At 40.4% G+C, this 26,192-nt stretch overlaps 1 protein-coding gene across 2 annotated transcripts; it reads right to left on the reverse strand.

The window, feature by feature from the left end:
• Positions 1-4,716: 4,716 nt before the first annotated feature.
• MOCS2 (molybdenum cofactor synthesis 2) lies at positions 4,717-25,572 on the reverse strand. 2 transcript variants are annotated; one of them, XM_058719472.1, is made up of 6 exons: positions 25,469-25,572; positions 23,005-23,158; positions 8,968-9,095; positions 8,293-8,443; positions 7,427-7,550; positions 4,717-4,834 (listed from the first exon to the last, which is right to left on the reverse strand). In XM_058719472.1, exons 2-6 carry the CDS (start codon positions 23,109-23,111, stop codon positions 4,766-4,768), a joined length of 579 nt encoding a protein of 192 aa, XP_058575455.1. In that variant the 5' UTR covers positions 23,112-23,158; positions 25,469-25,572; the 3' UTR covers positions 4,717-4,765. The 2 variants fall into 2 exon arrangements, with proteins under 2 accessions (XP_058575455.1, XP_058575465.1); XM_058719482.1 differs by lacking the exon at positions 25,469-25,572 and adding an exon at positions 24,339-24,460.
• Between the last annotated feature and the right edge of the window lie 620 nt (positions 25,573-26,192).

Genomic DNA, 26,192 nt, shown 5'->3' on the forward strand with positions numbered 1-26,192 from the left:
ACTACAGTGTCCTCATTATAAAATGAGAAGACTGGGTTGGAGTTCAGCAGCAATGCTTTTAGTTTTGAAAGTCGAAGATCTGGATTTCTTACAATTACAGACAATCCTCAAAAAACCTGACTTTGAAAACAAGTACGTGCCTGTGTGCATCAGGCCCAACTGCTCTTCTGGCCTGGCTCCTGAGAGCTATCTAGAGCTATCTGTGTTGTCTGGTAACTTATTTTGTATTTGACAAAGCAAAACAAACCAGGTGGAAAAATCAGCCATAAAATGGCAGGGGCTTATAGCTTTGGCTATCTCTAGATGTGCTAAAGCCCAATTCTTATAACAGCTGTGTGGATTCAAATACTTTGAGTCCAAAATTTTTTTAAAGAGTGGAGGAAAAACCTAAGTTGATAAAGAATATTTAAGAAACCATGTAACTACTGTGTACATATACAGACTAGTTCTTCAGGGTGCTATACAAAGAATTCTAGCAGGTCATTCCTTTTATTTCACTCTGCCTCGCCTTTCTTACAGAAGCACTAAACTGAGGTCACATGCCCACGGCGAGCCTGAGCGCTTTGGCCAAGCCGGGGCTTAGGTAGTGTACCTCGTCAGGACTGTCTCCATGAAGCAGCTGGCTTACTACAACCTAAAAACTTAGCCACTGGTCTCTGTGCCATTTATTCCACTGGGGCAGGGTTTCTTTGCCTTGGCCCTGCTGACAAGGGGCTGGGTGACTCCTTGCAGGGGGCTGTCCTGTGCACAGTAGGATGTTGAGCAGCATCCCTGGCAGTTACCAGGTGCCAGGAGCATCCTCTCTCCCAAGTTGTGACAATATACAAGTATCTCCAGACACTGTATCACACTTCCTGGGAGGCAAAAGTCACCCCAACGGAGAAGCACTGCGCCAGGAGCAAGTGGCCTAAATGGGCAACAGATTTGAGGCAGGGGCTCTAGTGAGGAGTATTTCTCCAACACTTTTAAGCAAAGGCGAGTATTTAGCCAAGAAATCAAAGAACAAAACCCCACTGCTTGAAAACAAGTTATGTATTCCTAGTCAGCCTTACTTTTGCTTTAAAAGTAAGTATAATATGGGGCTTAAAAAACACCATCTTAAAAGTTTCCATTTCATAAATGGTATATATAGACAAGATCTGTAGAATGTGATTAAAAAGAGTTGCTTCATGCATGGCTGCCACACAAGCCATATAAAATAGTAAAATAGTTTGTAAAGAAGCTGCATTGAGACTTGAAATTGTGCATCATTCGTTTTAGTAGCAAAAGAACTGGAGATTTTTTTCTAGCTGGCAGTGTTCTTTATAAAATAGTAGAAATTATTAACTGTGAAAAAGAACTAAACCCAATTTATCCTAATCACGTAAGTGATTATACAAAAAAACTATCATAAAAAGTATAATTTTATAATGTATTTATCTCTCCTGATATACAGCTGTAAGTTATTAAAAATCTCCCACGCTGATGGTGCGGAGCCTGCTTAGGATTCTCTCTCTCCACCCTTCCCCAACTCGCTCTAACAAAAAACTTAAAAAAATATATATATATCGATTAAGACATTAAACGGAAAATAGGATCCCTCAAACTGAGCACCATGGCCTAACTTTACTTTTTCAATTTGCACACGAAAAATACCTGCATACATGACTTTTCAGGACTATGCCCTTCATGTGTATTGACAGATACCCATTTTAAACAATTTGAAAGACTAAACATCTAGAGGTAGAAGATAAACATGAGGGTAAAGTCTGAAATAAAAAGTGTTAACTACTTCTTCGAACCTTAAAGGATGAAACCATTTTTTTATATTTACATATGGCTACATTTTCATCTGTACCTGGTTTATTTTGACAGATAAAATGTATATATTGCACGACTATGTTAGAATTGTACATTTTCTAAAGAGAAAGGATCTTGGATATTTTCCTTCATGTAAAGTATAAATCTTTAAGATGTGATTAAGTATACTTGTTTTTGATTAACTGGTTTTTGCCTTTTTTCTCTCCAAAAATATAAAAATGAATGTATCATGTTCATCAAGTTGCACAACTCATTTGATTCCTGAGAAATCATTGGAAAAGTAATCAACATTAACGAGAAAAGCTCTTAACTAAGAATGAGACTCTAAAGTGTTTTTTAATTATAAACCACTCTTCATACCACATTACTAAATTATAATTAAAGTTGTTTTGAAAATAAAGTTACTGACTTTGGACTTCTGATTTTATGGCTCGTATATTTCAGTGTATTTATTGTATGCACTCACCCTGCTTCAGAACACGTTCAAGACTCCATGTAAGAGTGAGGATTTATCTAATTTCTTACATTACTAGCAGTGACCACAGGCTGTTTTGTAAGAACCTTCAATTGCCTTCATAGTTTACGGACTAGATGTAAAACCTTGCTTCTAAACGTGTGGTCCACAGATAGGCAGCCCGGCATCATCTGGGGCCCATTACCAAATGTGTATCTCCACGGCATCCAGAAGTGAATTCGAAGGGAAGTTTAACAAGACTCTCCAACGAATCACGTTCCATATTGAAAGTTTGAGAAGCACTGCTGCTCTAAAGCACAACTTCTCTCTCCAAACGTGTACTTGGAAGAGAGAGAAAAAAAAGTTGGCCAAACCATTGCAACCTGCCAAAACATTCAGGGTTTTTTTTTTTTTTTTTTTTTACTCTGGTTTTAGTAGTAAGCAGGAGGGTTTAAATATTTTAAGGATTAAATATGCTAAAGGTATTAGGTGTGGTGGAAGCTACGTATCCAGCTTACCGACTGGCCCTCACTGTACAGACTGGCGCATTAATGCAAAGCTTGGGTGGCACATGTTTCCATTTCCATGGATACACACGTGTCTCCCATTCCCGCATCAGGTGACCGCTCAGACGCCCTCCTCAGCCCTGCCCATCTCAGTCCCGGTGAACCAAGTCGTAAGGGCCGCTGACTGCAGAACCATCACAGTGCGTCTCGTACACAGCGCACGTTAAAATACAACCATGAACAAAAAGAGCATTAGCTCTGGCACAGAATAGACCCGTATTCCCAAATTGGAAAATAATTTTATAATTACTCATTTTTTTTAAAGTAATTCCTTTTACTTACTCTGCATCACCTTTTAAAAACTATAAACAGCATTTTAAAAACTTCCATCCTCATCCTATCGTATAACTTAAACCCTTAATATTTTAAACTCTGATACCAATTAAGCAATGGAAATAATTGTACTCAAAGTCAGACACTACTTTAAGAACCACTCTGACCTAACTTAAAGAAAAAGGCTAACTAAACTGAACTTTTTGGCTCCATGCAAAAAGTTTTTGCATAGAAAAGCAACCGACTAAAAAAACCTCACTCAAGTTGCTCTTACCTTAGCCCTGGCTCTACTGCCCTCTGCTGGGTCAGCAACTAACTACATCATAAATCATTCCTGCCTTAAGATACCATGTTCACAAACTCCATGCCCAATAAGTAACTAAGTAAGATGTTACAGAACGGCCCAGGGGGAGGAAGTGGAGGGGAAACCTACCCACTCATGCATTTAACCAGATACCTTTACACACACATAAGGGCTACAGCTACACCTGTCAGGTGTGTTTAATTGGAGCACAATACTCAACACCAACAGCACTTTTTGGTGCATGGTAGTGGTTAGGGCACACCTGACAGACAAGTCCCTGACCTCAAGAAGTCTGTAGTCTGGTGATGGGAATAAACTAATAGATACAGTACAACTAATGCTACAGTACAGTAGCATTAAGGGCCACAAGAAGATACAAGGCAGGGTAAAGGAAGGGGATTCCGGTTTTAAATAAGGTAGAGAAGGCTCTCTGAGGAGGGAACATTTAACTGGGGACTTGAAATAGTGAGGAAGCAGACTATGGGAATATCTGGGGGAAGAGCATTCTACACAAAGAGACAAGGAAGGACCCTATGACAGAATAAGCCTGCTACATACCAGCCACAGCAAAGCAGGGGGCTGGAGCAAGGTGAGGGGCAGGCAGGAGCCCAAGCATATAGACCATAGACCATAGACCACGGTGAGGACTGTTGGGCTCCAGCATGGGATTAGCTCTCCAAAGGCTCTGAGGAGGATGAAATGACCCACATGGGAGAAGGAAGAGTGTCAGGAGGGGTGCTGTCAGCAGGGCCACAACAACGGTCCAAGAGAAATGGAGCGGTGGCTTGGACGAGAGTTGCGGCAGTGGGATTCAGAAGTAGCAGCTAGATTCGAGAGACATCCAAGAATCTGTTTTCAAATTCTCCAACAGGTTCATTCAAGGATTTGAGATCAAGACTCAAACTACTGGCTTCTTGACCACTACTTCTCACAATAAACTGAAATATACTAGAACTCTAACATCATATCCAAAGGACAAAAATATCCACAAAATCACAAAATATTTCACTCACTGACCATCTATTACTTTCAAAGAAAATAAAATGCTTTCATTTTGCTTCTCATTGAAAAAAAAATATAAGTAATTTGAATTTCCTACTTCATGGAATGGTATGTCTACCACAGGCATCTTTCCTCACATTTAAATTTACTCTACCATTTTTTCCCTAAAGTCTTTCCTCTATCTGTGGCTCCTGCATAAGCCTTCATCCTAACACTCATTTTTTTTTCTCCCTTTTGTCCCACTGGTGTAACACAAGAGACTGTGTTTCAGTAAACTAGCTTAACTTCTAGAAAAGAAAAATCAAAATGTGATTAAAGACAGTTTACCAAGTTTAATTTTAGTTCTCTAAAAAAAAAATGTGTGAATTAATCACTGGCTGTCCAAAAGCACTCTTTGTTTCTTTTCCAAGATGATGATGATTCTTCATACATTTCCTGAAAAACAGAACCATAACAGGTATTCAAAACAGAATGGCTTAACAAATTCAACTGCATCAGAAAAATTCAGGCAAATGAATCTAGTTAAATCTGCTACTCTTCCAACAATCCAATAAATATTTGTTTCAGGCACTGAAAGGAGAAAACTGAATAAATCTGTTCCCTCCACTTAAGGACCCCAATCCAGTGGGAGAAACACTGACATGAAGACTTAACAAGGCAAGGTACAACCACAGAATGGAATAAACAATTCCATTTGGGACCATGTCAGGAGACAGCCTGAGCAAGGTTACACAGGGAAGATGCAAGGTCTTTAATAATTTTAAACACTTTTTTCTTTCCAAACACATCTACTTCAGCATTTCTATATATGCTTTTCCACAGGCTGATGGGATATTTCCACTAGGTGTGAAATTAAGTGACCACCCACAGAAGTTCTTAAGCAGGTTTGGGCTCTACCCTAGAGACAATTGACAATTGCTTTGTAAGTGTGTGCCCCACCTACCTGCCTACCCGGCTATTTCACCAATGATCTCAAAGCACAGGTGGGACTAGAACCCGACACCAACTGAGATGATACTCTGAAGGGAGGGGAATAAGAATGTATCAATCTTTCTTCTCAACCTCCAGTCAAATCCTATTTCTGAGGGACAGAAATCCAAATTCAACCTTCCTCTGAACACTGTATATACCCTCTCAACCTCTACAGACAGAAAAGTAAACAGAAAGCTCAGCTAGACCTTGAAGTATAAAGATGAGAGGATGCCCCAATCCTGCCCACCCTCTTATTCCAGGGACCTACTCTCTCATCTACTTTCTATGGGCAGGCTGTCCATTCTTTCTCCTTGGTAAGGAGAGCTACTGGGGTGCCTGATGACTCAGGTGGTTGAGTGTTCGACTTCTGATTTGGGCTCAGATCATGATCCCAGGGTCATGGGATCAAGTCCCACGTTGGGTTCCGCACTAAGCATGGATCCTGCTTAAGATTCTCTCTTAAGCCACCTGGGTGGCTCAGCAGGTTAAGCATCTGATTCTTGATTTCAGCTCAGATCATGCTCTCATGGATTGTTGGGTTCTGCGCTGACAGCACAGAGCCTGCTTAGGATTCTCTCTCTCTCTCTCTCTCTCTCTCTCTCTCTCTCTCTCTCTCTCTCTCTCTCCTTCTCTGTCCCTCCCCTATGCATGTGTTCTTTCTCTCTCTCAAGATAAATAACATTTAAAAAATAAAAAAAGGTTCTCTTCTTCTGCCCCTCTCCCCTGCTTGTACTATCTGAAAAAATTAAATTAAAATTAATTAAAAAAAAAAAAAAAAAAAGCTACCTCTGCCACCCAGATTCACAACTCAATGCAGAATGCTCTCCCTGACTCACTCTATTCAGGAGACTGCCTCATGTAGTCTATCAAAATGGTGGCAGCTTTGTTCAAAGCAAAGCCACCATACAGCTGAGCTTCACAGAGACTGTTTTCTGTCACAAATCCTATCTTCAAATCCCAAAGTATCCCCTTATAAGAACAGGTGTCAGTTTTTATTCATTTCAAAATTTTTTTAATCTTTATTTCTGAGAGAGAGGCAGAGCATGAGCGGGGAAGGGGCAGAGAGAGAGGGAGACACAGAATCGGAAGCAGGCTCCAGGCTCTGAGCTGTCAGTACAGAGCCCGATGCAGGGCTCGAACTCACGAACTGTGAGAACATGACCTGAGCCGAAGCTGGTCGCTTAACCAATTGAGTCACCCAGGCACCCCAGTTTCAGTTTTTGTTCAGAAAACATGGTCACTGGGTTTCATAGGTCCTGTGTAAGAGTCCAATTTGTTCATCTCTACCACAAACGGAGCCAGCAGGCTCCTAGGAAAGACACGCTCTGCCCTCTGATCTGAGACGTTAATTCCCTCCTTGGCTTTGCTACCCAGCCAAAATGCTGTGGGCAATTCTAGACTCTTAAAGGCAATTACAAGTTTGAGAGTTCAGAACAACCCCACTGTTACTGTTACTACACCATGGAAGAACTTAAGGAGTTGGGTCTTTTCATCCCTTCAGAATGTCCTCTTTAACCAGAGATTCACTCTTACTGATTGGTTTGATGTGTTGACAGAAAACAAACTAGAATTTCCTATTTATGTCTGAAAATCCACTCACTATGCATTTTCTCCAAAGAGGCAATACCCCACTCTTTTTTCCTAAGAAATTCTAGAATGTTGCTTGCTCTTTTGCCTCGAGAAATGTTGTTTACCTATTGCTGAACAGCTGTGCATTATTATCACTCTCCACAGGACTAACTCAAGGGAATTCTAATCCAAAGTGAATGAATTCATATATGAACCAATGGAAAAGTCCAGACAAGGAATTCCAATTGTTACCAACTATTGAGGCCTAATCTGTGCCATGCATTTCTTTGGGGCATGTACTTTTCATGCTTAACAAACTTTGGAAAATAGATATTACATAAATACTATTTCAGATAAAGAAAACACAATTCTATAGAGTCAGGGAAGACCCTAGAATACAAGTTCTACATGTAATCTCATTCCTTATCTTTTAAACAATTTGTGAGAAAAACCGTGTCCAAATGGCAAAATTAGATATTTCCTTACCTTTTTCCATATGGGCACCTTGGCTTTTAAAGTATCAATGGCATAGCTCACAGCTTCAAGGGATGAAGTCCTATGGGCCGAGGACACAGCAATGATAATGCTTGCTTCCGACACTGGAACTAAGCTTTAACAAAATGAAGAAGAAAAACTGCCATCTCTTCTGAATCCACATGTTAAAGGATATTAAACACATGAAAAAAAAATTCCAGTAAAGCATTCTTACAACTAAATATCCAGTTCTACTTTAAACTTCAGGTTAATTAAAAAACATTAATTTATTCCGTTTGCATTCAGCAGAGGGGATGTTGAGGTTGTGCCTAATTTGTTAGTATATTAAATAGAAACAAATATTAAAGAATAGAATTGATGAAATTTAGTTTTTAATAACAAAATAACAACTAACGTAATATAACAGAAATGGAGTCTCAATTGCTGGGCTCTTTTTAAAGTCTAGAACTCCACTCTTCTTAGTGGTATAAACAGGCAACTAATTTAATGACCTTCAAAGGCACTACATTAAAAAAAATCTATTAACAGACTTATCATACAAATAGAGTCCAGACTATAAAACAATTCTTAAAAGGCCTCAAGGACTTTAGCACACATTAGCACAGGCCTTGTGTCTGCACAAGGCTTTTTAGAGTTTGGCACATTTGGACTTTGTTTTAGCATCAGGCACTCTCCAGATGTTACAATGAAACAAACAGCCCTTGAGGTGCTATCCACTGTCTGCCTGTCTGCCAGAATAATACACAAACCTTCCTCTCATGCTAATATAGGATTCCTACAGAAGATTCCAGAATTAAAATCGCACAATGATGGAAAACAAATGCAATTAACTATTTAATTGCTAAAGGAAATCATACCCAAGTCTATGAAACACTGCTATGTGTTTGACTGGCCATTTCTGCCTAATGTCACTACAAATTTTTCTGATTTCATTTTCCGCCATTGGTAGATATGCTTCATATTCTAAGCTAATGACTTTTTTCCCTTCAAAGTTATTTCTTGTAGTCCCTAAAAAAAAGAAAGAAAAAGAAAAATATTAAGGTTTCCTTACAATAGAAATAACACATTAATAGAAAAAAGGATTATTTCAGCAGCACACCAATTTGCCTACGAATTGCTTTCAAATTTTCTAAAAACAAACATTTGGTTAGAAAACCAAAAAATAATTATCATAAAGATGAGGAAATACAATGTCACTAATGAGGCAAACGTATCAAAAATACTCATAGGACAAACCAGGATGGGAAACATTATGCTCCCAGGACTATCATTAAGTTAGTATCACCACCATTTTTTCCCCTCAATATTTGGAACATACAGAATTCTCCCTGAAAATAATGACTCTTATTCTACTCTTTTAATGCCTTTAACACAGGTTGGTTTGAATCTGAATAAAAATTAAAAAGTGTTTACCCACCATGGGTTACTGCTCTTAGTATCTTAAAATCCTCTATTAACACTGAACATGGAAAACACTTGCTGATTTCTATTGTCTTATGCAGTCAACCCACACTGTGAAAATCACAACTTACCTACAAACAGGGATACTGCACCACAGAGTGGAGAAACCACCAACTGTGAGACTTCATCTATGGAGAGTTTCTCAGCAGTGAATTTTATTATATCTTTAGATTTCTCTTCAATTTCATTCATATCTTTCCTGGAAGATATTAACAAACCTTAACATTGGCACTACAGGCAAAACACCCAACTCAACTGTGTTTCAATTTATATTTTTTGTACATTAGATGTGATAGAAGTCATGGTTTGAACTGAATGATAAAAACAAGTGTAAAATTTTAGCAAAACTCAACATATTTATAAATATTCCCAATGAATCAAGCAGGATATATAAAAGGAACTGTAATCTACCTCATATGCCACTTTATTCCAAATTCTGGAATTGCTACTCTTATCTCCTATCGTGGTATAGGTCAGACATCGACACCTTCAGCCACACACACATTATCACCTCTGATCACTACATCACCATGCACCACACCTAGGACTGGTTTTTTCTTTATCCAAAAGGGAGAGAGGGAGAACAGAAGCAATGGTGACTCCACAGGAACTCAGTTCATTTCATAACCGGGCATAATCCTAGTTAAGTACGGAGGAAATAAGGAAATGAACTGCGTGCCTATCACCAGATGTCCTACAAAGTCCTCTGCCATGCATTTCTCATTTCATTTATCAAGCATCTATTACATTCTCACTAAGTGACTAACCCCACACACTAGACAAGGACCAGGGAACAAAAAACCTGCCTCCTGCGCTCAGGGCACCTATATGGGAATGGGAGAAACAAAGCAATAAACAAAAAATATAAATAGGGGTAACTTATAAAAATAAACAGGGTTCTGAGACAGAGCATGGGTGCTGGGGAAGGGGCTATTTAAGAGGGTCAAAGAAAGCCTTTCTGAAGACATACTATAGAGAGGTGAGACCTGAAAGAAAGCAGCCTGTAAAGAAACAGAAGAACAGACCCCCAGGCAGAGACAGGGAATGGCAAATACAAAGCCTCCAGAACCTGCAGGGAGGCTGGAGCTCAGGATGTGAGGGAGAGAACAGATGGGTGAGGGTGGGCACGTGGGCCGGGTCTTGCCGGATGAGGAGTCTGGATATAATCATAAATCCTGCGGGATTTCATTCACAATGAAAGGCAAGAGAGAGAAGGCTCAGGGGAGTTAAGCACTCCTTCAATGTGGTTCCAACCAAGGAATCCCACTAAATCCAATGTCTTTTTCCCTATACTTCCAGCTACTGGAAAGAAAGAAAAGCACAAATATTCACATTCCACTGGGTTCCAGGATGTTTCAACCTCCTGTACATGGCACCTGAGCTTCTTACAATAACTTATATGTAACATGAACATGGTCTGTGAACGTCAAACCATACCAAATTCCTACCACTTTGATTCTGTAAGGATGTGGATTCTAAAACCACATGTTAGGGAGGGGATCCAACATGGTCTAGTAGTAGGGGGACCCAAAGTTCCCTTGTCTCTCAAACACAGCAGTGTTAAGGCCAAAGGACTTCGAATTCCAAGAGTCAGGGCTGCAGAGTGACAAAGATGTCTCCAGGGACCCACGGGGACAACCTGGCAGGCCACAGATACGTGATTGCAAACTGGAAGAGATAAAACAGGCCGTGTAGGCATGGAGGGAAGGGATCCCTTTCTGCGGAGAGACAAAGGGAAGAGAAACAGAGGCTGGGGAAGCCTAGAACTGTATCTAAACAAGAGAAAAACCACAGACCGGGAGGGAGAAAGATCCAATCTCTAACCGCGGGGCTTTCCCCAGGCTCAGTAACTAGTTCAGAGGCACAGTCCACAGTGGGAGAAAGCAATCCCCTTCCTGGAGTGCTGTGGGAAGAAGGTATATAACCTTTCAAAGGACAAAGACTGCTTGCGCCCACCAGCCATAAGCCATATATCAGTGGCACCGAGTGGCACTTCCCCAGATCCCAGGTGTATGGAGAGAGAATCTGTAAAACATCGGGGTTTAAGTCCCAGCCGAGCGCCAGGGAGGCATGGGGTCGGGGGAGCAGAACAAACTGCCTTGTTCGCGCCTGCAGCACTGCAAACATGGTCTGAACAGAGTGGTTTGGGACAGCCGGACGATGGAGCGGAGACTGTGGTGTCGCCATTTTTCTCGCCATCACCACCAAGATGGGTCCTCAGGGATCGGTCTGCGGGCCCCACAGTGGAGGCGGGAGATGCCTACACCAAACCATGCCCCTCCATACCTGGTAACTGTGTATCTACCAAAGCGGGATTGACACTAGCAAACCAGAGAGCTGCTCCTCCAGATCAGCACTGCCACCAGTTCCAAGGCACCCAGCGGCACTGCACTGCCTGATTTAATTCTTGGACAATTCTTATTATATATGTATATATTATATATTTTATTTATTTATTTTTCTTCCTTTTCTCCTTCTTACTTCTTCTCTCCTGTAGTCTGGTTATTCTGGTTATTGGTTTACGTAAGCAGACATATTTAATCTATTCTCTTTATACTTGTTCTATATCTCTTTATTTTCCTCTCTCTCTGGAATAAGCTGTAGAGTTTCTCTGCCTGCTCACTTTTCTTCTTCCCTGCCGCTGTCATTTCTCTCTTTGTATGGGATAAAACCTCTTCCATCAACAATGCCTCAACCCCATTGTTTTGCTATAGCTGATGTTTTTTCTTTTTGTATTTGTTTCTTTGTTTTCTTTTCGAAGGCTACTTCAACGAACAAATCAAAGCACACCTCGTGGAGGGTCCAAAGGATCACTACAAGTAGGGAGAAAAAGCAACGAGTCACAACAACAGAGAGCAAGTAACACTCCAAAAAACAGCTCCCGAAGGGCCAGGCCCTGGACAATGTATGATCCCTCTTTAATATAGTAGTGCTCACAGGTGCAGGCCACATAACAAGCTTTTAAAACACACAAGGGACAGAAAACTAGCCAAAATTCAAAAATGAACTACTGGGACCTCATCAAAATAAAAAGCTTCTGCACAGCAAAGGAAACAATCAGCAAAATTAAAAGGCAACCGACAGAATGGGAGAAGATATTTGCAAATGACATATCAAATAAAGGGTTAGTATCCAAAATCTATAAAGAACTTATCAAACTCAACACCCAAAAAACAACTAATCCAGTGAAGAAATGGGCAAAAGACGTGAATAGACACTTCTCCAAGGAAGACATCCAGATGGCCAACCAACACATGAAAAAATGCTCAACATCACTCATCATCAGGGAAATACAAATCAAAACCACAATGAGATACCACCTTACACCTGTCAGAATAGCTAACATTAACAACTCAGGCAACAACAGATGTTGGTGAGGATGCGGAGAAAGAGGATCTCTTTTGCATTGTTGGTGGGAATACAAGCTGGTGCAGCCACTCTGGGAAACAGTATGGAGGTTCCTCAAAAAACTAAAACTAGAACTACCCTACCACCCAGCAATTGCACTACTAGGCATTTATCCATGGGATACAGGTGTGCTGTTTCGAAGGGACACCCCCATGTTTACAGCAGCACTATCAACAATAGCCAAAGTATGGAGAGAGCCCAAATGTCCACTGATGGATGAATGGATAAATAAAAGGTGGCGTGTGTGTGTGTGTGTGTGTGTGTGTGTGTAATGGAGTATTACTCGACAATCAAGAAAAATGAAATCTTGCCATTTGCAACTACATGAATGGAACTGGAGGGTATTATGCTAAGTGAAATTAGTCAGAGAAAGACAAAAATCATATGACTTCACTCACATGAGGACTTTAAGAGACAAAACAGAAGGGAAACAAAAATAATATAAAAACAGGGAGGTGGACAAAACAGAAGAGATTCATAAATATGGAGAAGAAACTGAAGGTTGCTAAAGGGGTTGTGGGAGGGGAGATGGGCTAAATGGGTAAGGGGCATTAAGGAATCTACTCCTGAAATCATTGTTTCATTATATGGTAAGTAATTCAGATGTAAATTTTAAAAAATTAAAAATAAAATTAAAAAGAAATTTACAATAGACTTTGATCAATAAAAAAAAAAGAGAGAAAGAAAAGAAAACTAGCCAAAATGATGAAACAGAATAACTCTCAAAAGAAATTCCGGGAAGAAATGACAGCTGAAGAATCGATCAAAACACATAAACAATATAACTGAACAAGAATTTAGAATTAATAGTCATAAGAGGGGCGCCTGGGTGGCGCAGTCGGTTAAGCGTCCGACTTCAGCCAGGTCACGATCTCGCGGTCTGTGAGTTCGAGCCCCGCGTCGGGCTCTGGGCCGATGGCTCGGAGCCTGGAGCCTGTTTCCGATTCTGTGTCTCCCTCTCTCTCTGCCCCTCCCCCGTTCATGCTCTGTCTCTCTGTCCCAAAAATAAATAAAAAAAAAAAACGTTGGAAAAAAAAAATTAAAAAAAAAAAAAAAAAAGAATAATAGTCATAAGATTAATCGCTGATCTTGAAAAAAACATAGAAGACAGCAGAGAATCTATTGCTGCAGAGATCAAGGAACTAAAAAATACTCATGATGAATTTAAAACTGCTATAAATGAGGTGCAAAATAAACTAGAGGCAGTAACAGTGAGGATTGAAGAGGCAGGGAGAAGAATAAGTAAAACAGAAGAAAAAATATGGAAAAAGATGAAGCTGAGAAAAAGAGATAAAACTATTCTGGACCACAAGGGGAGAATTAGAGAACTAACTGAATCAATGAAACGTAATCGTATCCGTATCATAGGAGTTCCAGAAAAAGAAGAGACAGAGAAAGGGGTGGAAGGGATACTTGAACAAATCATAGCTGAGAACTTCCCCCAATCTGGGGAAGGAAACAGACACTGAAATCCAGGAGGCACAGAGAACTCCCTTCAGACATAATTTGAATTGATCTTGTGTACAACATATCATAGTGAAACGGGCAAAATACAAAGATAAAGAGAGAATTCTGAAAGCAGCTAGGGATAAACAGGCCTTAACTTATAAGGGTAGACACGTAAGGATAGCAGCAGACCTATCTACTGAAACTTGGCAGGCCAGAAACGAGTGGCAGGAAATCTTCAATGTGCTGAATAGGAAAAATATGCAGCCAAGAATCCTTTATCCACCAAGCCGGTCATTCAGAATAGAAGGAGAGATAAAGGTTTTCCCAGACAAACAAAAACTGAAGGAATTCATGACCACTAAACCAGTCTTGCAAGCGATCCTAAGGGGTCTCTGTGAGTGGAACAATGCAAAGACCACAAAGGACCAGAGACATCACTACAAGCATGAAACCTACAGATAACACAATGACTCTAAATTCATATCAATAATAACACTGAATGTAAATGGACTAAATGCTCCAATCAAAAGACACAGGGTATCAGAATGGATAAAAAAACAAGAGCCATCTATCTGCTGTCTACAAGAGACTCATTTTAGACCTGAGGACACCTTCAGATTGAAAGTGAGGGAATGGAGAACCATCTATCATGCTACTGGAAGTCAAAAGAAAGCTGGAGGAGCCATACTTGTGTCAGACAAACTAGATTTTAAACTAAAGGTTGTAACAAGAGATGAAGAAGAGCATTATATCATAATTACAGGGTCTATCGATCAAGAAGAGCTAACAATTATAAATGTCGATATACCCAATTCAGAGGCATCCACACATATAAAACAATCACAAACGTAAGCAATCCTATTGGTAAGAATGTGGTAATTGCAGGGGACTTTAATATTCCACTTACAACAATGGACAGATCATCCAGACATAAAATCAATAAACAAACACTGGCCCTAAATGATACACTGGACCAGATGGACTTGACAGATATATTCATTCTTCTCGAGTGCACACAGAACATTCTCCAAGATAGATCACATACTGGATCACAAAACAGCCCTCAATAAATATAAAAGAAATGAGATCATACCATGCACATTTTCAGATCACAACGCTATGAAACTTGAAATCAACCACAGGAAAAAGTTTGGAAAACCTCCAAATACATGGAGGTTAAAGAACATCCTACTAAAGACTGAATGGGTGTGAACATGGTGGCATAGGAGGACACTGGGCTCACCTCGTCTTGCTGATCACTTAGATTCCACCCATATCTGCCTAAATAACCCAGAAAACCGCCAGAAGACTAGCAGAACGGACTCTCCGGAGCCAAGTGTAGACAAGAGGCCCACGGAAGAGGGTAGGACGGAGAAGCGGTGCATGCTACACGGACTGGCGGGAGGGAGCCGGGCAGCGGAGGGGCAGCCCACCTGGCAAGGCAGAGCCCCTGAAGTCTGGCTTGCAGAAGCAGAGGTGCCGGACTCGATGAGTTCTGACAGCCAACAGGACTTAACATCTGGAATGTTATAAGTCAACAGCTCTGCTCAGAGAGTGGGAGGGCAAGAGGACACCGGGGGTGAGAGGTGTTGAGCCCTGGAAGACAGAGCTCAGCTCGGCAGGGAACAAAGGCACTGGCCAGCACCATCTCCCTTGCCCATCCCCCAGCCGAAATCCCAAAGGGAACCAGTTCCCATCACTGAACTTGCTTGCCCTGAGCAAACACCCAATGCTGTGCTTCTATGGATCCATCCCTCTGACGGGTCTGCCTCCCTCCAGGTGCTGAAGGGCCCTTCCCGCAGGTGACCACCGACAGCAAAGCTAGCTAAGCCTGCCCCTCCCACCCCTGTGCACCTTGCAGATCCACCCCAGCTAACATGCCAAATCCCATCAAAGCAGTACCACAAGCCTGGCAGTGTACTAGCAGCCCAGACAGGGGGCACACTACTCCACAGTGAGTCCTGCCCCTGGGAGAAGGCAAGATAAGGTACAAACCAGTCTGACTGTGACCCCAGCAGTGAGCTGAGGACAGACAGCAGGACTGACAGTGGTCCCGCCCACCAACACAAGTTACTCCGGACAGCACAGGGGAAGTACCCTGCAGTTCTGCGCCACCCCAGGGACTATCCAAAATGATGAAATGGAAGAATTCTCCTCAAAAGAAACTCCAGGAAGTAGCAACAGCTAACGAATTGATCAAAAACTATTTAAGCAATATAACGGAACAAGAATTTAGAATAATAGTCAGAAAAGTAATCGCTGGGCTTGAAAAAAGTATAGAGGACAGCAGAGAGTCTATTGCTACAGAGATCAAGGGACTGAGAAATAGGAGGAGCTAAAAAATGCTATAAATGAGGTGCAAAATAAAATGGAGGCAACTACAGCTCGGATTGGAGAGGCAGAGGAGAGAATAGGTGAACTAGAAGATAAAATTATGGAAAAAGAGCAAGCTGAGAAAGAGAGAGATAAAAACATCCAGGAGTATGAGGGGAGAATTAGAGAACTAAGTGATGCAATCAAACAGAACAATGTCCGTATAATAGGAATTCCAGAAGAGGAAGAGAGAGAGAAAGGGGCTGAAAGTGTACTTGAACAAATCATAGCTGAGAACTTCCCTGACCTGGGGAAGGAAAAAGGCATTGAAATCCAAGAGGCACAGAGAACTCCCTTCAGACATAACTTGAATTGATCTTCTGCATGACATATCATAGTGAAACTGGCAAAATACAAGGATAAAGAGAAATTTCTGAAAGCAGCTAGGGATAAACACACTCTAACATATAAAGGGAGACCCATAAGACTAGTGGAAGACCTATCTACTGAAACTTGGCAGGCCAGAAAGGAATGGAAGGAAATCTTCAATGTGATGAACAGAAAAAATATGCAGCCGAGAATCCTTTATCCAGCAAGTCTGTCATTCAGAATAGAAGGAGAAATAAGAGTGTTCCTAAACAAACAAAAGCTAAAGGAATTCATCACCACTAAACCAGTCCTACAAGAGATCCTAAGGGGGATTCTGTGAGTGACATGTTGCAAGGACCACAAAGTACCAGAGACATCACTACAAGCATGAAACCTACAGACATCAAAATGACTCTAAACTCATATCTTTCAGTAATAACACTGAATGTAAATGGACTAAATGCTCCAACCAAAGACACAGGTTATGAGAATGGATAAAAAAACAAGACCCAACTATCTGCTGTCTACAAGAGACTCATTTTAGACCTGAGGACACCTTCAGATTAAAAGTGAGGGGATGGAGAACTATATATCATGCTACTGGAAATCAAAAGAAAGCGGGAGTAGCCAAAGTAATTTTGAAGAAGAAGACCAAAGTGGGAGGCATCACAATCCCAGACTTTAGCCTCTACTACAAAGCTGTAATCATCAAGACAGCATGGTATTGGCACAAAAACAGACACAGAAACCAATGGAATAGAATAGAAATGCCAGAATTAGACCCACAAAAGTATGGCCAACTAACCTTTGACAAAGCAGGAAGGAATATCCAATAGAAAAAAGACAGTCTCTTTAACAAATGGTGCTGGGAGAACTGGACAGCAACATGCAGAAGGATGAAACTAGACCACTTTGTTACACCATTCACAAAAATAAACTGAAAATGGATAAAGGATGTGAATGTGAGACAGGAAACCATCAAAACCCTAGAGGAGAAAGCAGGAAAAGACCTCTCTGACCTCAGCCACAGCAATTTCTTACTTGACACATCCCCAAAGGCAAGGGAATTAAAAGCAGAAATGAACTATTGGGACCTCATGAAGATAAAAAGCTTCTGCACAGCAAAGGAAACAATCAACAAAACTAAAAGGCAACCAACAGAATGGGAAAAGATATTGGCAAATGACATATCAGACAAAGGGCTAGTATCCAAAATCTATAAAGAGCTCACCAAACTCCATACCCAAAAAACGAATAATCCAGGGAAGAAATGGGCAGAAAACATGAATAAACACTTCTCTAAAGACGACATCCAGATGACCAACAGGCACATGAAAAGATGCTCAACGTCGCTCCTCATCAGGGAAATACAAGTCATAATACAAACACTCATATACCACAAAATACAAAACACTCAGATACCACCTCAGGCCAGTCAGAGTGGCTAAAATGAACAAATCAGGAGACTATAGATGCTGGCGAGGATGTGGAGAAATGGGCACCATCTTGCACTGTTGGTGGGAATGCAAATTGGTGCAGCTGCTCTCGATAACAGTGTGGAGGTTCCTCAAAAAATTAAAAATAGATCTACCCTATGACCTAGCAATAGCACTGCTAGGAATTTACCCAAGGGATACAGGAGTGCGATGCATAGGGGCACTTGTACCCCAATGTTTATAGCATCACTTTCAACAATAGCCATATTATGAAAAGAGCCCAAATGTACATCAACTGATGAATGGATAAAGAAATTGTGGTTTATATACACAATGGAATACTACGTGGCAATGAGAAAGAATGAAATATGGCCTTTTGTAGCAAAATGGATGAAACTGGAAAGTGTTATGCTAAGTGAAATAAGTCATACAGAGAAAGACAGATACTATATGTTTTCACTCTTATGTGGATCCTGAGAAACAGAAGACCATGGGGGAGGGGAAGAAAAGAAAAAAAAGGGGGGGGGGGTTAGAGAAGGAGGGAGCCAAAACATAAGAGACTCTTAAAAACTGGTAACAAACTGAGGGTTGATGGGGGGTGGGAGGGACGGAAGGGTGGGTGATGGGTATTGAGGAAGGCACCTGTTGGGATGAGCACTGGGTTTTGTATGGAAACTAATGTGACAATAAATTTCATATTTAAAAAAATGAAGAATGAATGGGTCAACCAGGAAATTAAAAAAGGAATTAAAAAATATATGGAGACAAATGAAAATGAAAACGCAACAGTCCAAACCCTTTGGGATGCAGCAAAGGCAGTCCTAAGAGGAAAATACATTTCAATCCAGGCCATCTCAAGAAACAAGAAAAATCCCAAATACAAAATCTAACAGCACACCTAAAGGAACTAGAAGCAGAACAACAAAGACACCCCAAGGCCAGCAGAAGAGAAATAATAAAGATAAGAGCAGAAATAAACAATATAGAATCCAAAGAAAGAGTAGAACAGATCAATGAAACTAAGAGCTGGTTTTTGAAAAAATAAACAAAGTTGATAAATCCCTAGCCAGACTTCTAAAAAAAGACAGAGGACCCAAACAGATAAAATCATGAATGAAAATGGATTTATCACAACCAATCCCTCAGAAATACAAGCAATTATCAGAGAATACTATGACAACCTGGAAGAAATGGCCAAATTCCTAGACACCCACACACTACCAAAACTCAAAAAGAAATAGAAAATTTGAACAGACCCATAACTAGTGAAGAAATTGAATCAGTTATCAAAAATCTCCCAACAAATAACAGTCCTGAGCCAGAGGGCTTCCCAGAGGAGTTCTACCCGAGTTTATTTAAAGCAGAGTTAATACCTATCCTTCTCAAGCTGTTCCAAAAAATAGAAACAAAAGGAAAACTTCCAGACTCATTCTATGAAGCCAGCATTACCTTGATTCCCAAACCAGACAGACACCCCACAAAAAAGGAGAATTACAGGCCAATATCCCTGATGAACATGGATGCAAAAAAAACTTAACAAGATACTTGCAAATTGAATTCAACAGCATGTAAAAAGAATTATTCACCATGATCAAGTGGGATTCATTCCTGGGCTGCAGGGTTGGTTCAATATTCGCTAATCAATCAATGTGATACATCACATTAGTATAAGAAAGGATAAGAACCATATGATCCTGTCAATAGATGCAGAAAAAGCATTTTACAAAATATAGCATCTTTCTTCATAAAAACCCTCAAGAAAGTAGGGATAGAAGGAACACACCTAAATATCGTAAAGCCATATATGAAAAGCCCACAGCCAATATCATCCTCAATGGTGAAAAACTGAGAGCTTTCCCCCTGAGATCAGGAACATGACAGGGATGTCTACTCTCACCGCTGTTGTTTAGCATATTGTTGGAAGTCCCAGCCTCAGCAATCAGACAACAAAATGAAACAAAAGGCATCAAAATTGGCAAACAAGAAGTCAAACTTTCACTTTTTGCAGACGACATGATACTCTATATGGAAAACTGAAAGACCACCAAAAGGCTGCTAGAACTGATACACGAATTCAGCAAAGTCATAGGGTACAAAATCAAAGTAGAGAAATCGGTTGCATTTCTTCACATCAATAATGAAGCAACAGAGGGAGAAATCAAGAAATTGATCCCATTTACAATTGTACCAAGAACCATAAAATACCTAGGAATAAACCTAACCAAAGGTATAAAAAATCTGCATGCTAAAACCATAGAAAACTTATGAAGGAAACTGAAGAAGACACAAAGAAATGGAAAAACATTCTGTGCTCATGAACTGGAAGAATAAATATTGTTAAAATGTCAATACTACCCAAAGCAATCTACACAATCAATACAATCCCAATCAAAATTGCACCAGTATTCTTCTCAAAGCTAGAACAAACAATCCTAAAATTTGTATGGAACCACAAAAGACCCTGAATAGCCAAAGTAATATTGAAAAAGAAAAGCCAAAGCAGGAGGCATCACAATCCCAGAATTTAGCCTCTACCCCAAAGCTGTAATCACCAAGACAGTATGGTATTGGCACAAAAACAAACACATAGACAAATGGAATAGAATAGAAACCCCAGAATTGGACCCACAAATGTACGGCCAACTAATCTTTGACAAAGCAGGAAAGAGTAGCCAATGGAAAAAGACAGTCTCTTTAATAAATGGTGCTGGGAGAACTAACTGGACAATATGCAGAAGAATGAAACTAGACGACTTTGTGACACCATACACAAAAATAAACTCAAAATGGATGAAAAACCTAAATGTGAGACAGGAAACCATCTAAACCCTAAATGAGAAAGCTTGAAACAACCTCTCTGACCTCAGCCACAGCAATTTCTTGCTCAACACATCTCCAAAGGCAAGGGAATTAAAAGCAAAAATGTTGAGATTGGGATCTCAACAAGACAAAAAGCTTCTGCACTGCAAAGGAAACAATCAACAAAACTAGGCAACCAACGGAATGGGAAAAGATATTTGCAAATGACATACTGGATAAAGGGTTAGTATTCAAAATCTATAAAGAACTTACAAACTCAACACCCAAAAAACAATCCAGCAAAGAAATGGGCAGAAGTCATGAGTAGACACTTTTTCAAAGACATCCAGATGGCCAATAGACACATGAAAAGACACTCAATGTCACTCATCATCAGGGAAAAAGAAATCAAAACCACACTGAGATACCACCTCACAACGGTCAGAGTGGCTAACATTAACAACTCAGGAAACAACAGATACTGGCGAGAATGTGGAGAAACGGGAACCCTCTTGCACTGTTAGTAGGAATGCAAACTGGTGCAGCCGCTCTGGAAAACAGTGTGGAGGTTCCTCAAAAAATTAAAAATAGAACTACCTTATGACCCAGCAATAGCACTACTAGGAATTTATCCAAAGGATGCAGGAGTGTCATTCATAGGGGCACATGTACCCCAATGTTTATAGCAGCACTTTCAACAATAGTCAAATTATGGAAAGAACCCAAATGTCCATCAACTGATGAATGGATAAAGAAGATGTGGTTTATATATACAATGGAATACTACTTAGCAATGAGAAAGAGTGAAATCATGCCATTTACAGCAACGTGGATGTAACTGGAGGCTATTATGCACAGTAAAATACATCACTCAGAGACAGATGTCATGTTTTCACTTATATATGGATCTTGAGAAACTTAACTGAACATCTTGGGGGAAGAGAAGGGGAAAAAATAGAGAGAGAGAGAGAGGGACTCCCTCTTATACAAAGTGTAAGAGACTCTTAAATACAGAGAACTTAGGGTTGATGGGGGGTTGGGGGACAGGGGAAAATGGGTGATGGGTATTGAGGAGGGCACTTGTTGGGATGAGCACTGGGTGTTGCGTGTAAGCAATGAACCATGGGAATCTACCCCCAAAACCAAGAGCACACTTTACACACTAATATGTTAGTCAATTTGACAATAAATTATATTAAAAAATAAATAAATAAAACCATGTCACAAATCCTTTCAGACACCTTCAAACAATACACAATGCTGTTAAGTAATCTTCCTATTTCCAGAGAACTCCCATCTCTCTTTCTCACATACATACACACACACACACACAGTTTAATGGCAGCATACAGTTTCTGAATAAATTCCAAACTCTGAAAAATGGCATTTTTCTAAAATCATGGTAGTGATATGGTGACCAGTTTCCAAGTAAAACTGAGATACATATCAAGAAATTCCATTATTTCCAAACAGTAGGACTAAGAAAGATCCAGTCTTTATCAGTATTATGGGCAATTTGCTTTGCAATATATATTCCTCACCTTTTGGGGCACTGCTCTCCAGCAAAGGGAGAAAAAAGAGGTGAAAAAAAAAAACTGGCATCCTGGGTACGCTTCGTTCTTTAGTGAGGCCAAGATTTTGCCAATGAGTATGGTATTTACTCTTGACTCTGGAGAAAAGCCCTATTAAACTAAGAAAGCTTTCTTTCATTCCTAACTCGCCAAAACTCTTTAATTGAAGATAATCATTAATTTCTAGATTATTTGTAAAGATGGCAAGACGCAATGGGTCCCAGAGCTACTTGCAACACAGCTATCATAATAAAGCTGTTTCTTTCTACCTGGAAAATGGTAAGCTTTCTTACTAAGCACAGTGATCTTTTCACTTTCTGGCCATGCAATTTTTCTACATTTCTCTGTGCCCAAAAGGGCTATTTTCCTCGATTAATAAGCATCTTTGTGAAAAAGTACAGAGAATCCAATAATCTGAAATCAAATGTTGGCTCTGCCACCTCTTAGCTATGTGAGTGCAGACAAGTTTTTTAACTTCTCTGAATTTCAGTTTTCCTTCCTGCAAAATAGGAATATTAATACTCCAGCATCCAGCACTGTGCCTGACACATAATATAGTTTCCATAAACCATCTGAATTCAACAGAATGAACATATCAAACTGACTTTATATTAAAGTGCTTACAAGAGAACAGATGCAGAGATGAAAGGCAGGTATGCACAGGTCTGTCTGCACCAACTCTTTATTGGTGTAGGCAGACTTACCAAGAGTATACTATCATCTTTGTGATCCTTCTCCACAAGTCTGGTTAAGAAAAACATACCTCACACACCCAAGTGGCTCAAGAGCACTACCCTCCACTAATGGGGGGGATAATGGCAATTTCATCTCCTGACTGAAGCTGGAGGAGTTGATCTCCAAGCTCGACATATTCTTGACGGACAGCAAATATCACCTGATTTCTGACATCAGCCAATCTGAAGGGGAAAAAGCTAATTAGAAGTATCAATGCAGTGTTAGATCGCCAATCTCTTCAGCTGCAACTAAAAATAGCCATAAATAGTACTTCATGAGGCATCACCTGCAAAGTTACTAATTAAGCAATTCACACTCTGCAGAGAAAGTACATACTCACTGAAGAACCTACTTATTCACCACAAAGTACACAGTAAAATGCTAACAATTCTTTAATGGAGGTTATGTGCCTTGGGGAGTTAAACAAACCCCCCTCCCCCCAAAATACTAGACTAGACAACATTGAGACCAGGTCAAAAAAAAAGAGAGAGAAAAAGAAATTTTCTAATCAGTACGTGCCCTCCCCAGGAGATCTTCTGAGTACACAAGTATACTAAGTGTATCTCAGAATTTTCCTACAAAACCAGGTGTCTCTCAAGAGGTAAAAGGTTAAAAGTAAAGCAGAACAGAAGCCCCACCTCATTTCAATGATTATCAGGACACTTTCAGAGCAAGTTAAAAGACATGAGATCAAGAAGTAATTTTCTCTTATAAACCCACACTTTGGAGTATCTTCTACATTACACTAAGACTTCCTAGTTAAAAATCTATACAGACTTACATGACAAAATATTCCTAGAACACCTTTAAATAAGCTGTAATTACATTTTGTTGCAAAAAGGACTTGAGGTAGGAACCACAGCAGTAAATTACACATTTTCAAGAACCAGAAAAATATTAAACATTGCAAAAACTCAAATTCAACAGTAGCTAAGGTCTGTGATCTTTCATTTTTCTTTTAATCTTAGAAATTTCTACTTTGAGTTCTCTAAAGAAGGGGCAGGACATAAAATTCAAAGCACACGTTTTCAACCTAATTTGTAACAATTTCATTTAATGTTATAAAAATGCAGAATCCATATTTTTAGTATTTTGTAAATTATATAAGCAAATATAACCATGTCCCTTTGGCAGTATCCCAGCTCACTGTGGATTTTTTAGTAAAATACCTTTAACCTTAAAAAATTATGCATTTTTAGATACCAGAATTTAAGATTTTTGGAGTAGTTGCAGAAAAATACAACTAATGACCCTTTCTGAATTGTGCATGGAAATAAAAATCAGCTTTTTTTCTCTAATCATTTGCTCATTTTTAAATATTTAAAAATTGTTAATCATAAGCATTCTAAAATTTTTAACTACCCAGGATGTCGTGCTTCTATCTCATTCCACAGCTGCAATGCTTTTATTTCTTGTGGCACAGAAATAGTCTCAGAGCGAATTCCTGCAATTTCAGCACTTTTTGCAAAATACAACACTTCAACCTGAAAAGGAGAGAAAATGCCTTTAACAATAACCATAATAGACCTTTTCTGTCTCGGTGGGCTCTATTGCTTTCCAATCACTTGAATCAAAGACCAATTTTCAGTTAGAGAAAATTAAATCATCCATAAAAATGTTAGTATAACTACAAGTTCAAATTTTGAAAACTCTTTATGTTTTAAGCACAATTCAGATTGATTTCCAGATGATTTTTAGTTTCATGAATGTAAGCTTGCCACAAGTAAAACCCTAACGGTATCTTCTTAAAAACCATGAAGTTAGTCTTTATTCCACATAAAATTATAGCACCTTTTATAAACCCTTAGTGGTGAACAGATGTCTGAGTCAAGCGATAAATTACACAAATAAATAACAAAAAAAAGCGAGACACGTCTTTCACAGTTGTCATAGGACCTTTGATTCAAGTCCACATTACACTGACCCCAGCTGCAAAGGATTAAGTTATGTAACATACAAACCCGGACATTTGTAAAAGCAGGTGGGTTTGAAATACAAGATAAATTGGTATTTCCTAGGAGAAACCTATGCCGTCAGCCTGGTATCTAAGAAATCTGGCCAAGTAAAATGACCCACCTGTTCCACTGTGCAAATTTTTCTCTATGAAATAATCAGAGGCTTGCAAATGCTTATATGAAGCCCCTTTTTTTCTTTTTACAAGAATTCTCAGTTAAGTCCATTTTTAATTTGAAAACTGTCTTCGCCAAAACGTATAATATGAGAAGCATGGAGGCAAAGGTTCTGAGGGTGCCTTTAGAAACCTCTAACGCCGGCACCTCGGAGACCAAGAGTTCGCGGAGAGAACTTGACCTTCGTTAAGGTAGCCCAAGCAAAGCCTCCGAAGCCCGGCGGGGCCACACTGGTGGTGGTGGTTGCGGCCCTGGACGTAAGATTCGACCAAGGTGGTTTCGGTAGGGATCCGGCTGAGCAGGGCCGGGTCTGTGAAGGGAAGAAAAGGGGGCTCATGCATCTGGGAGGGCGCCCACCCTTACCTGGCACCGCAACACCATCCCGCCAGGATTCCCTGAACCGGTACCGCGGCCGCCGAGGCGAAGTAAAGTCGACTGAGAGCGCAGGCGCAACCTGACGGCTCTTTCCGCCCCTGCAGGGCATGCGCAAAACTATCCCTGCGCTGCTGTTCGCCTTCCTGCGTTGGGGCCGCGGACTGCTTAAAGAAAAATTCAGTTGTTACTCGCTGGTGGGGAGGGGTGGCGAGCTTCAATTGTAGGTATCACCAAATGGGGGAAGGGCTGGCCGTTCAAACTCATCTTCTTAAATTTTTTTTTTTTTTTCTTTCAACGTTTTTTATTTATTTTTGGGACAGAGAGAGACAGAGCATGAACGGGGGAGGGGCAGAGAGAGAGGGAGACACAGAATCGGAAACAGGCTCCAGGCTCCGAGCCATCAGCCCAGAGCCTGACGCGGGGCTCGAACTCACGGACCGCGAGATCGTGACCTGGCTGAAGTCGGACGCTTAACCGACTGCGCCACCCAGGCGCCCCAAACTCATCTTCTTAGATGAGAGGCCGAGGTGCGGGAGAGCAAACACCGGACTATACTGGACGCTTGTCACCTGCGTTATGAAAGTTCGGCTTTCCCACTCACTCACCTGTAGGTTTGACTTTGACACCCGTTATCTACCCCGACGTCCGGTATACGATTAATGTCCCTTAAAGGCATAGCATTCAGCTTATCAGAGTATTCGAACTGTATCAG

Source organism: Neofelis nebulosa, chromosome 1, assembly GCF_028018385.1.
Source record: "Neofelis nebulosa isolate mNeoNeb1 chromosome 1, mNeoNeb1.pri, whole genome shotgun sequence".
NCBI lineage: Eukaryota > Metazoa > Chordata > Mammalia > Carnivora > Felidae > Neofelis > Neofelis nebulosa.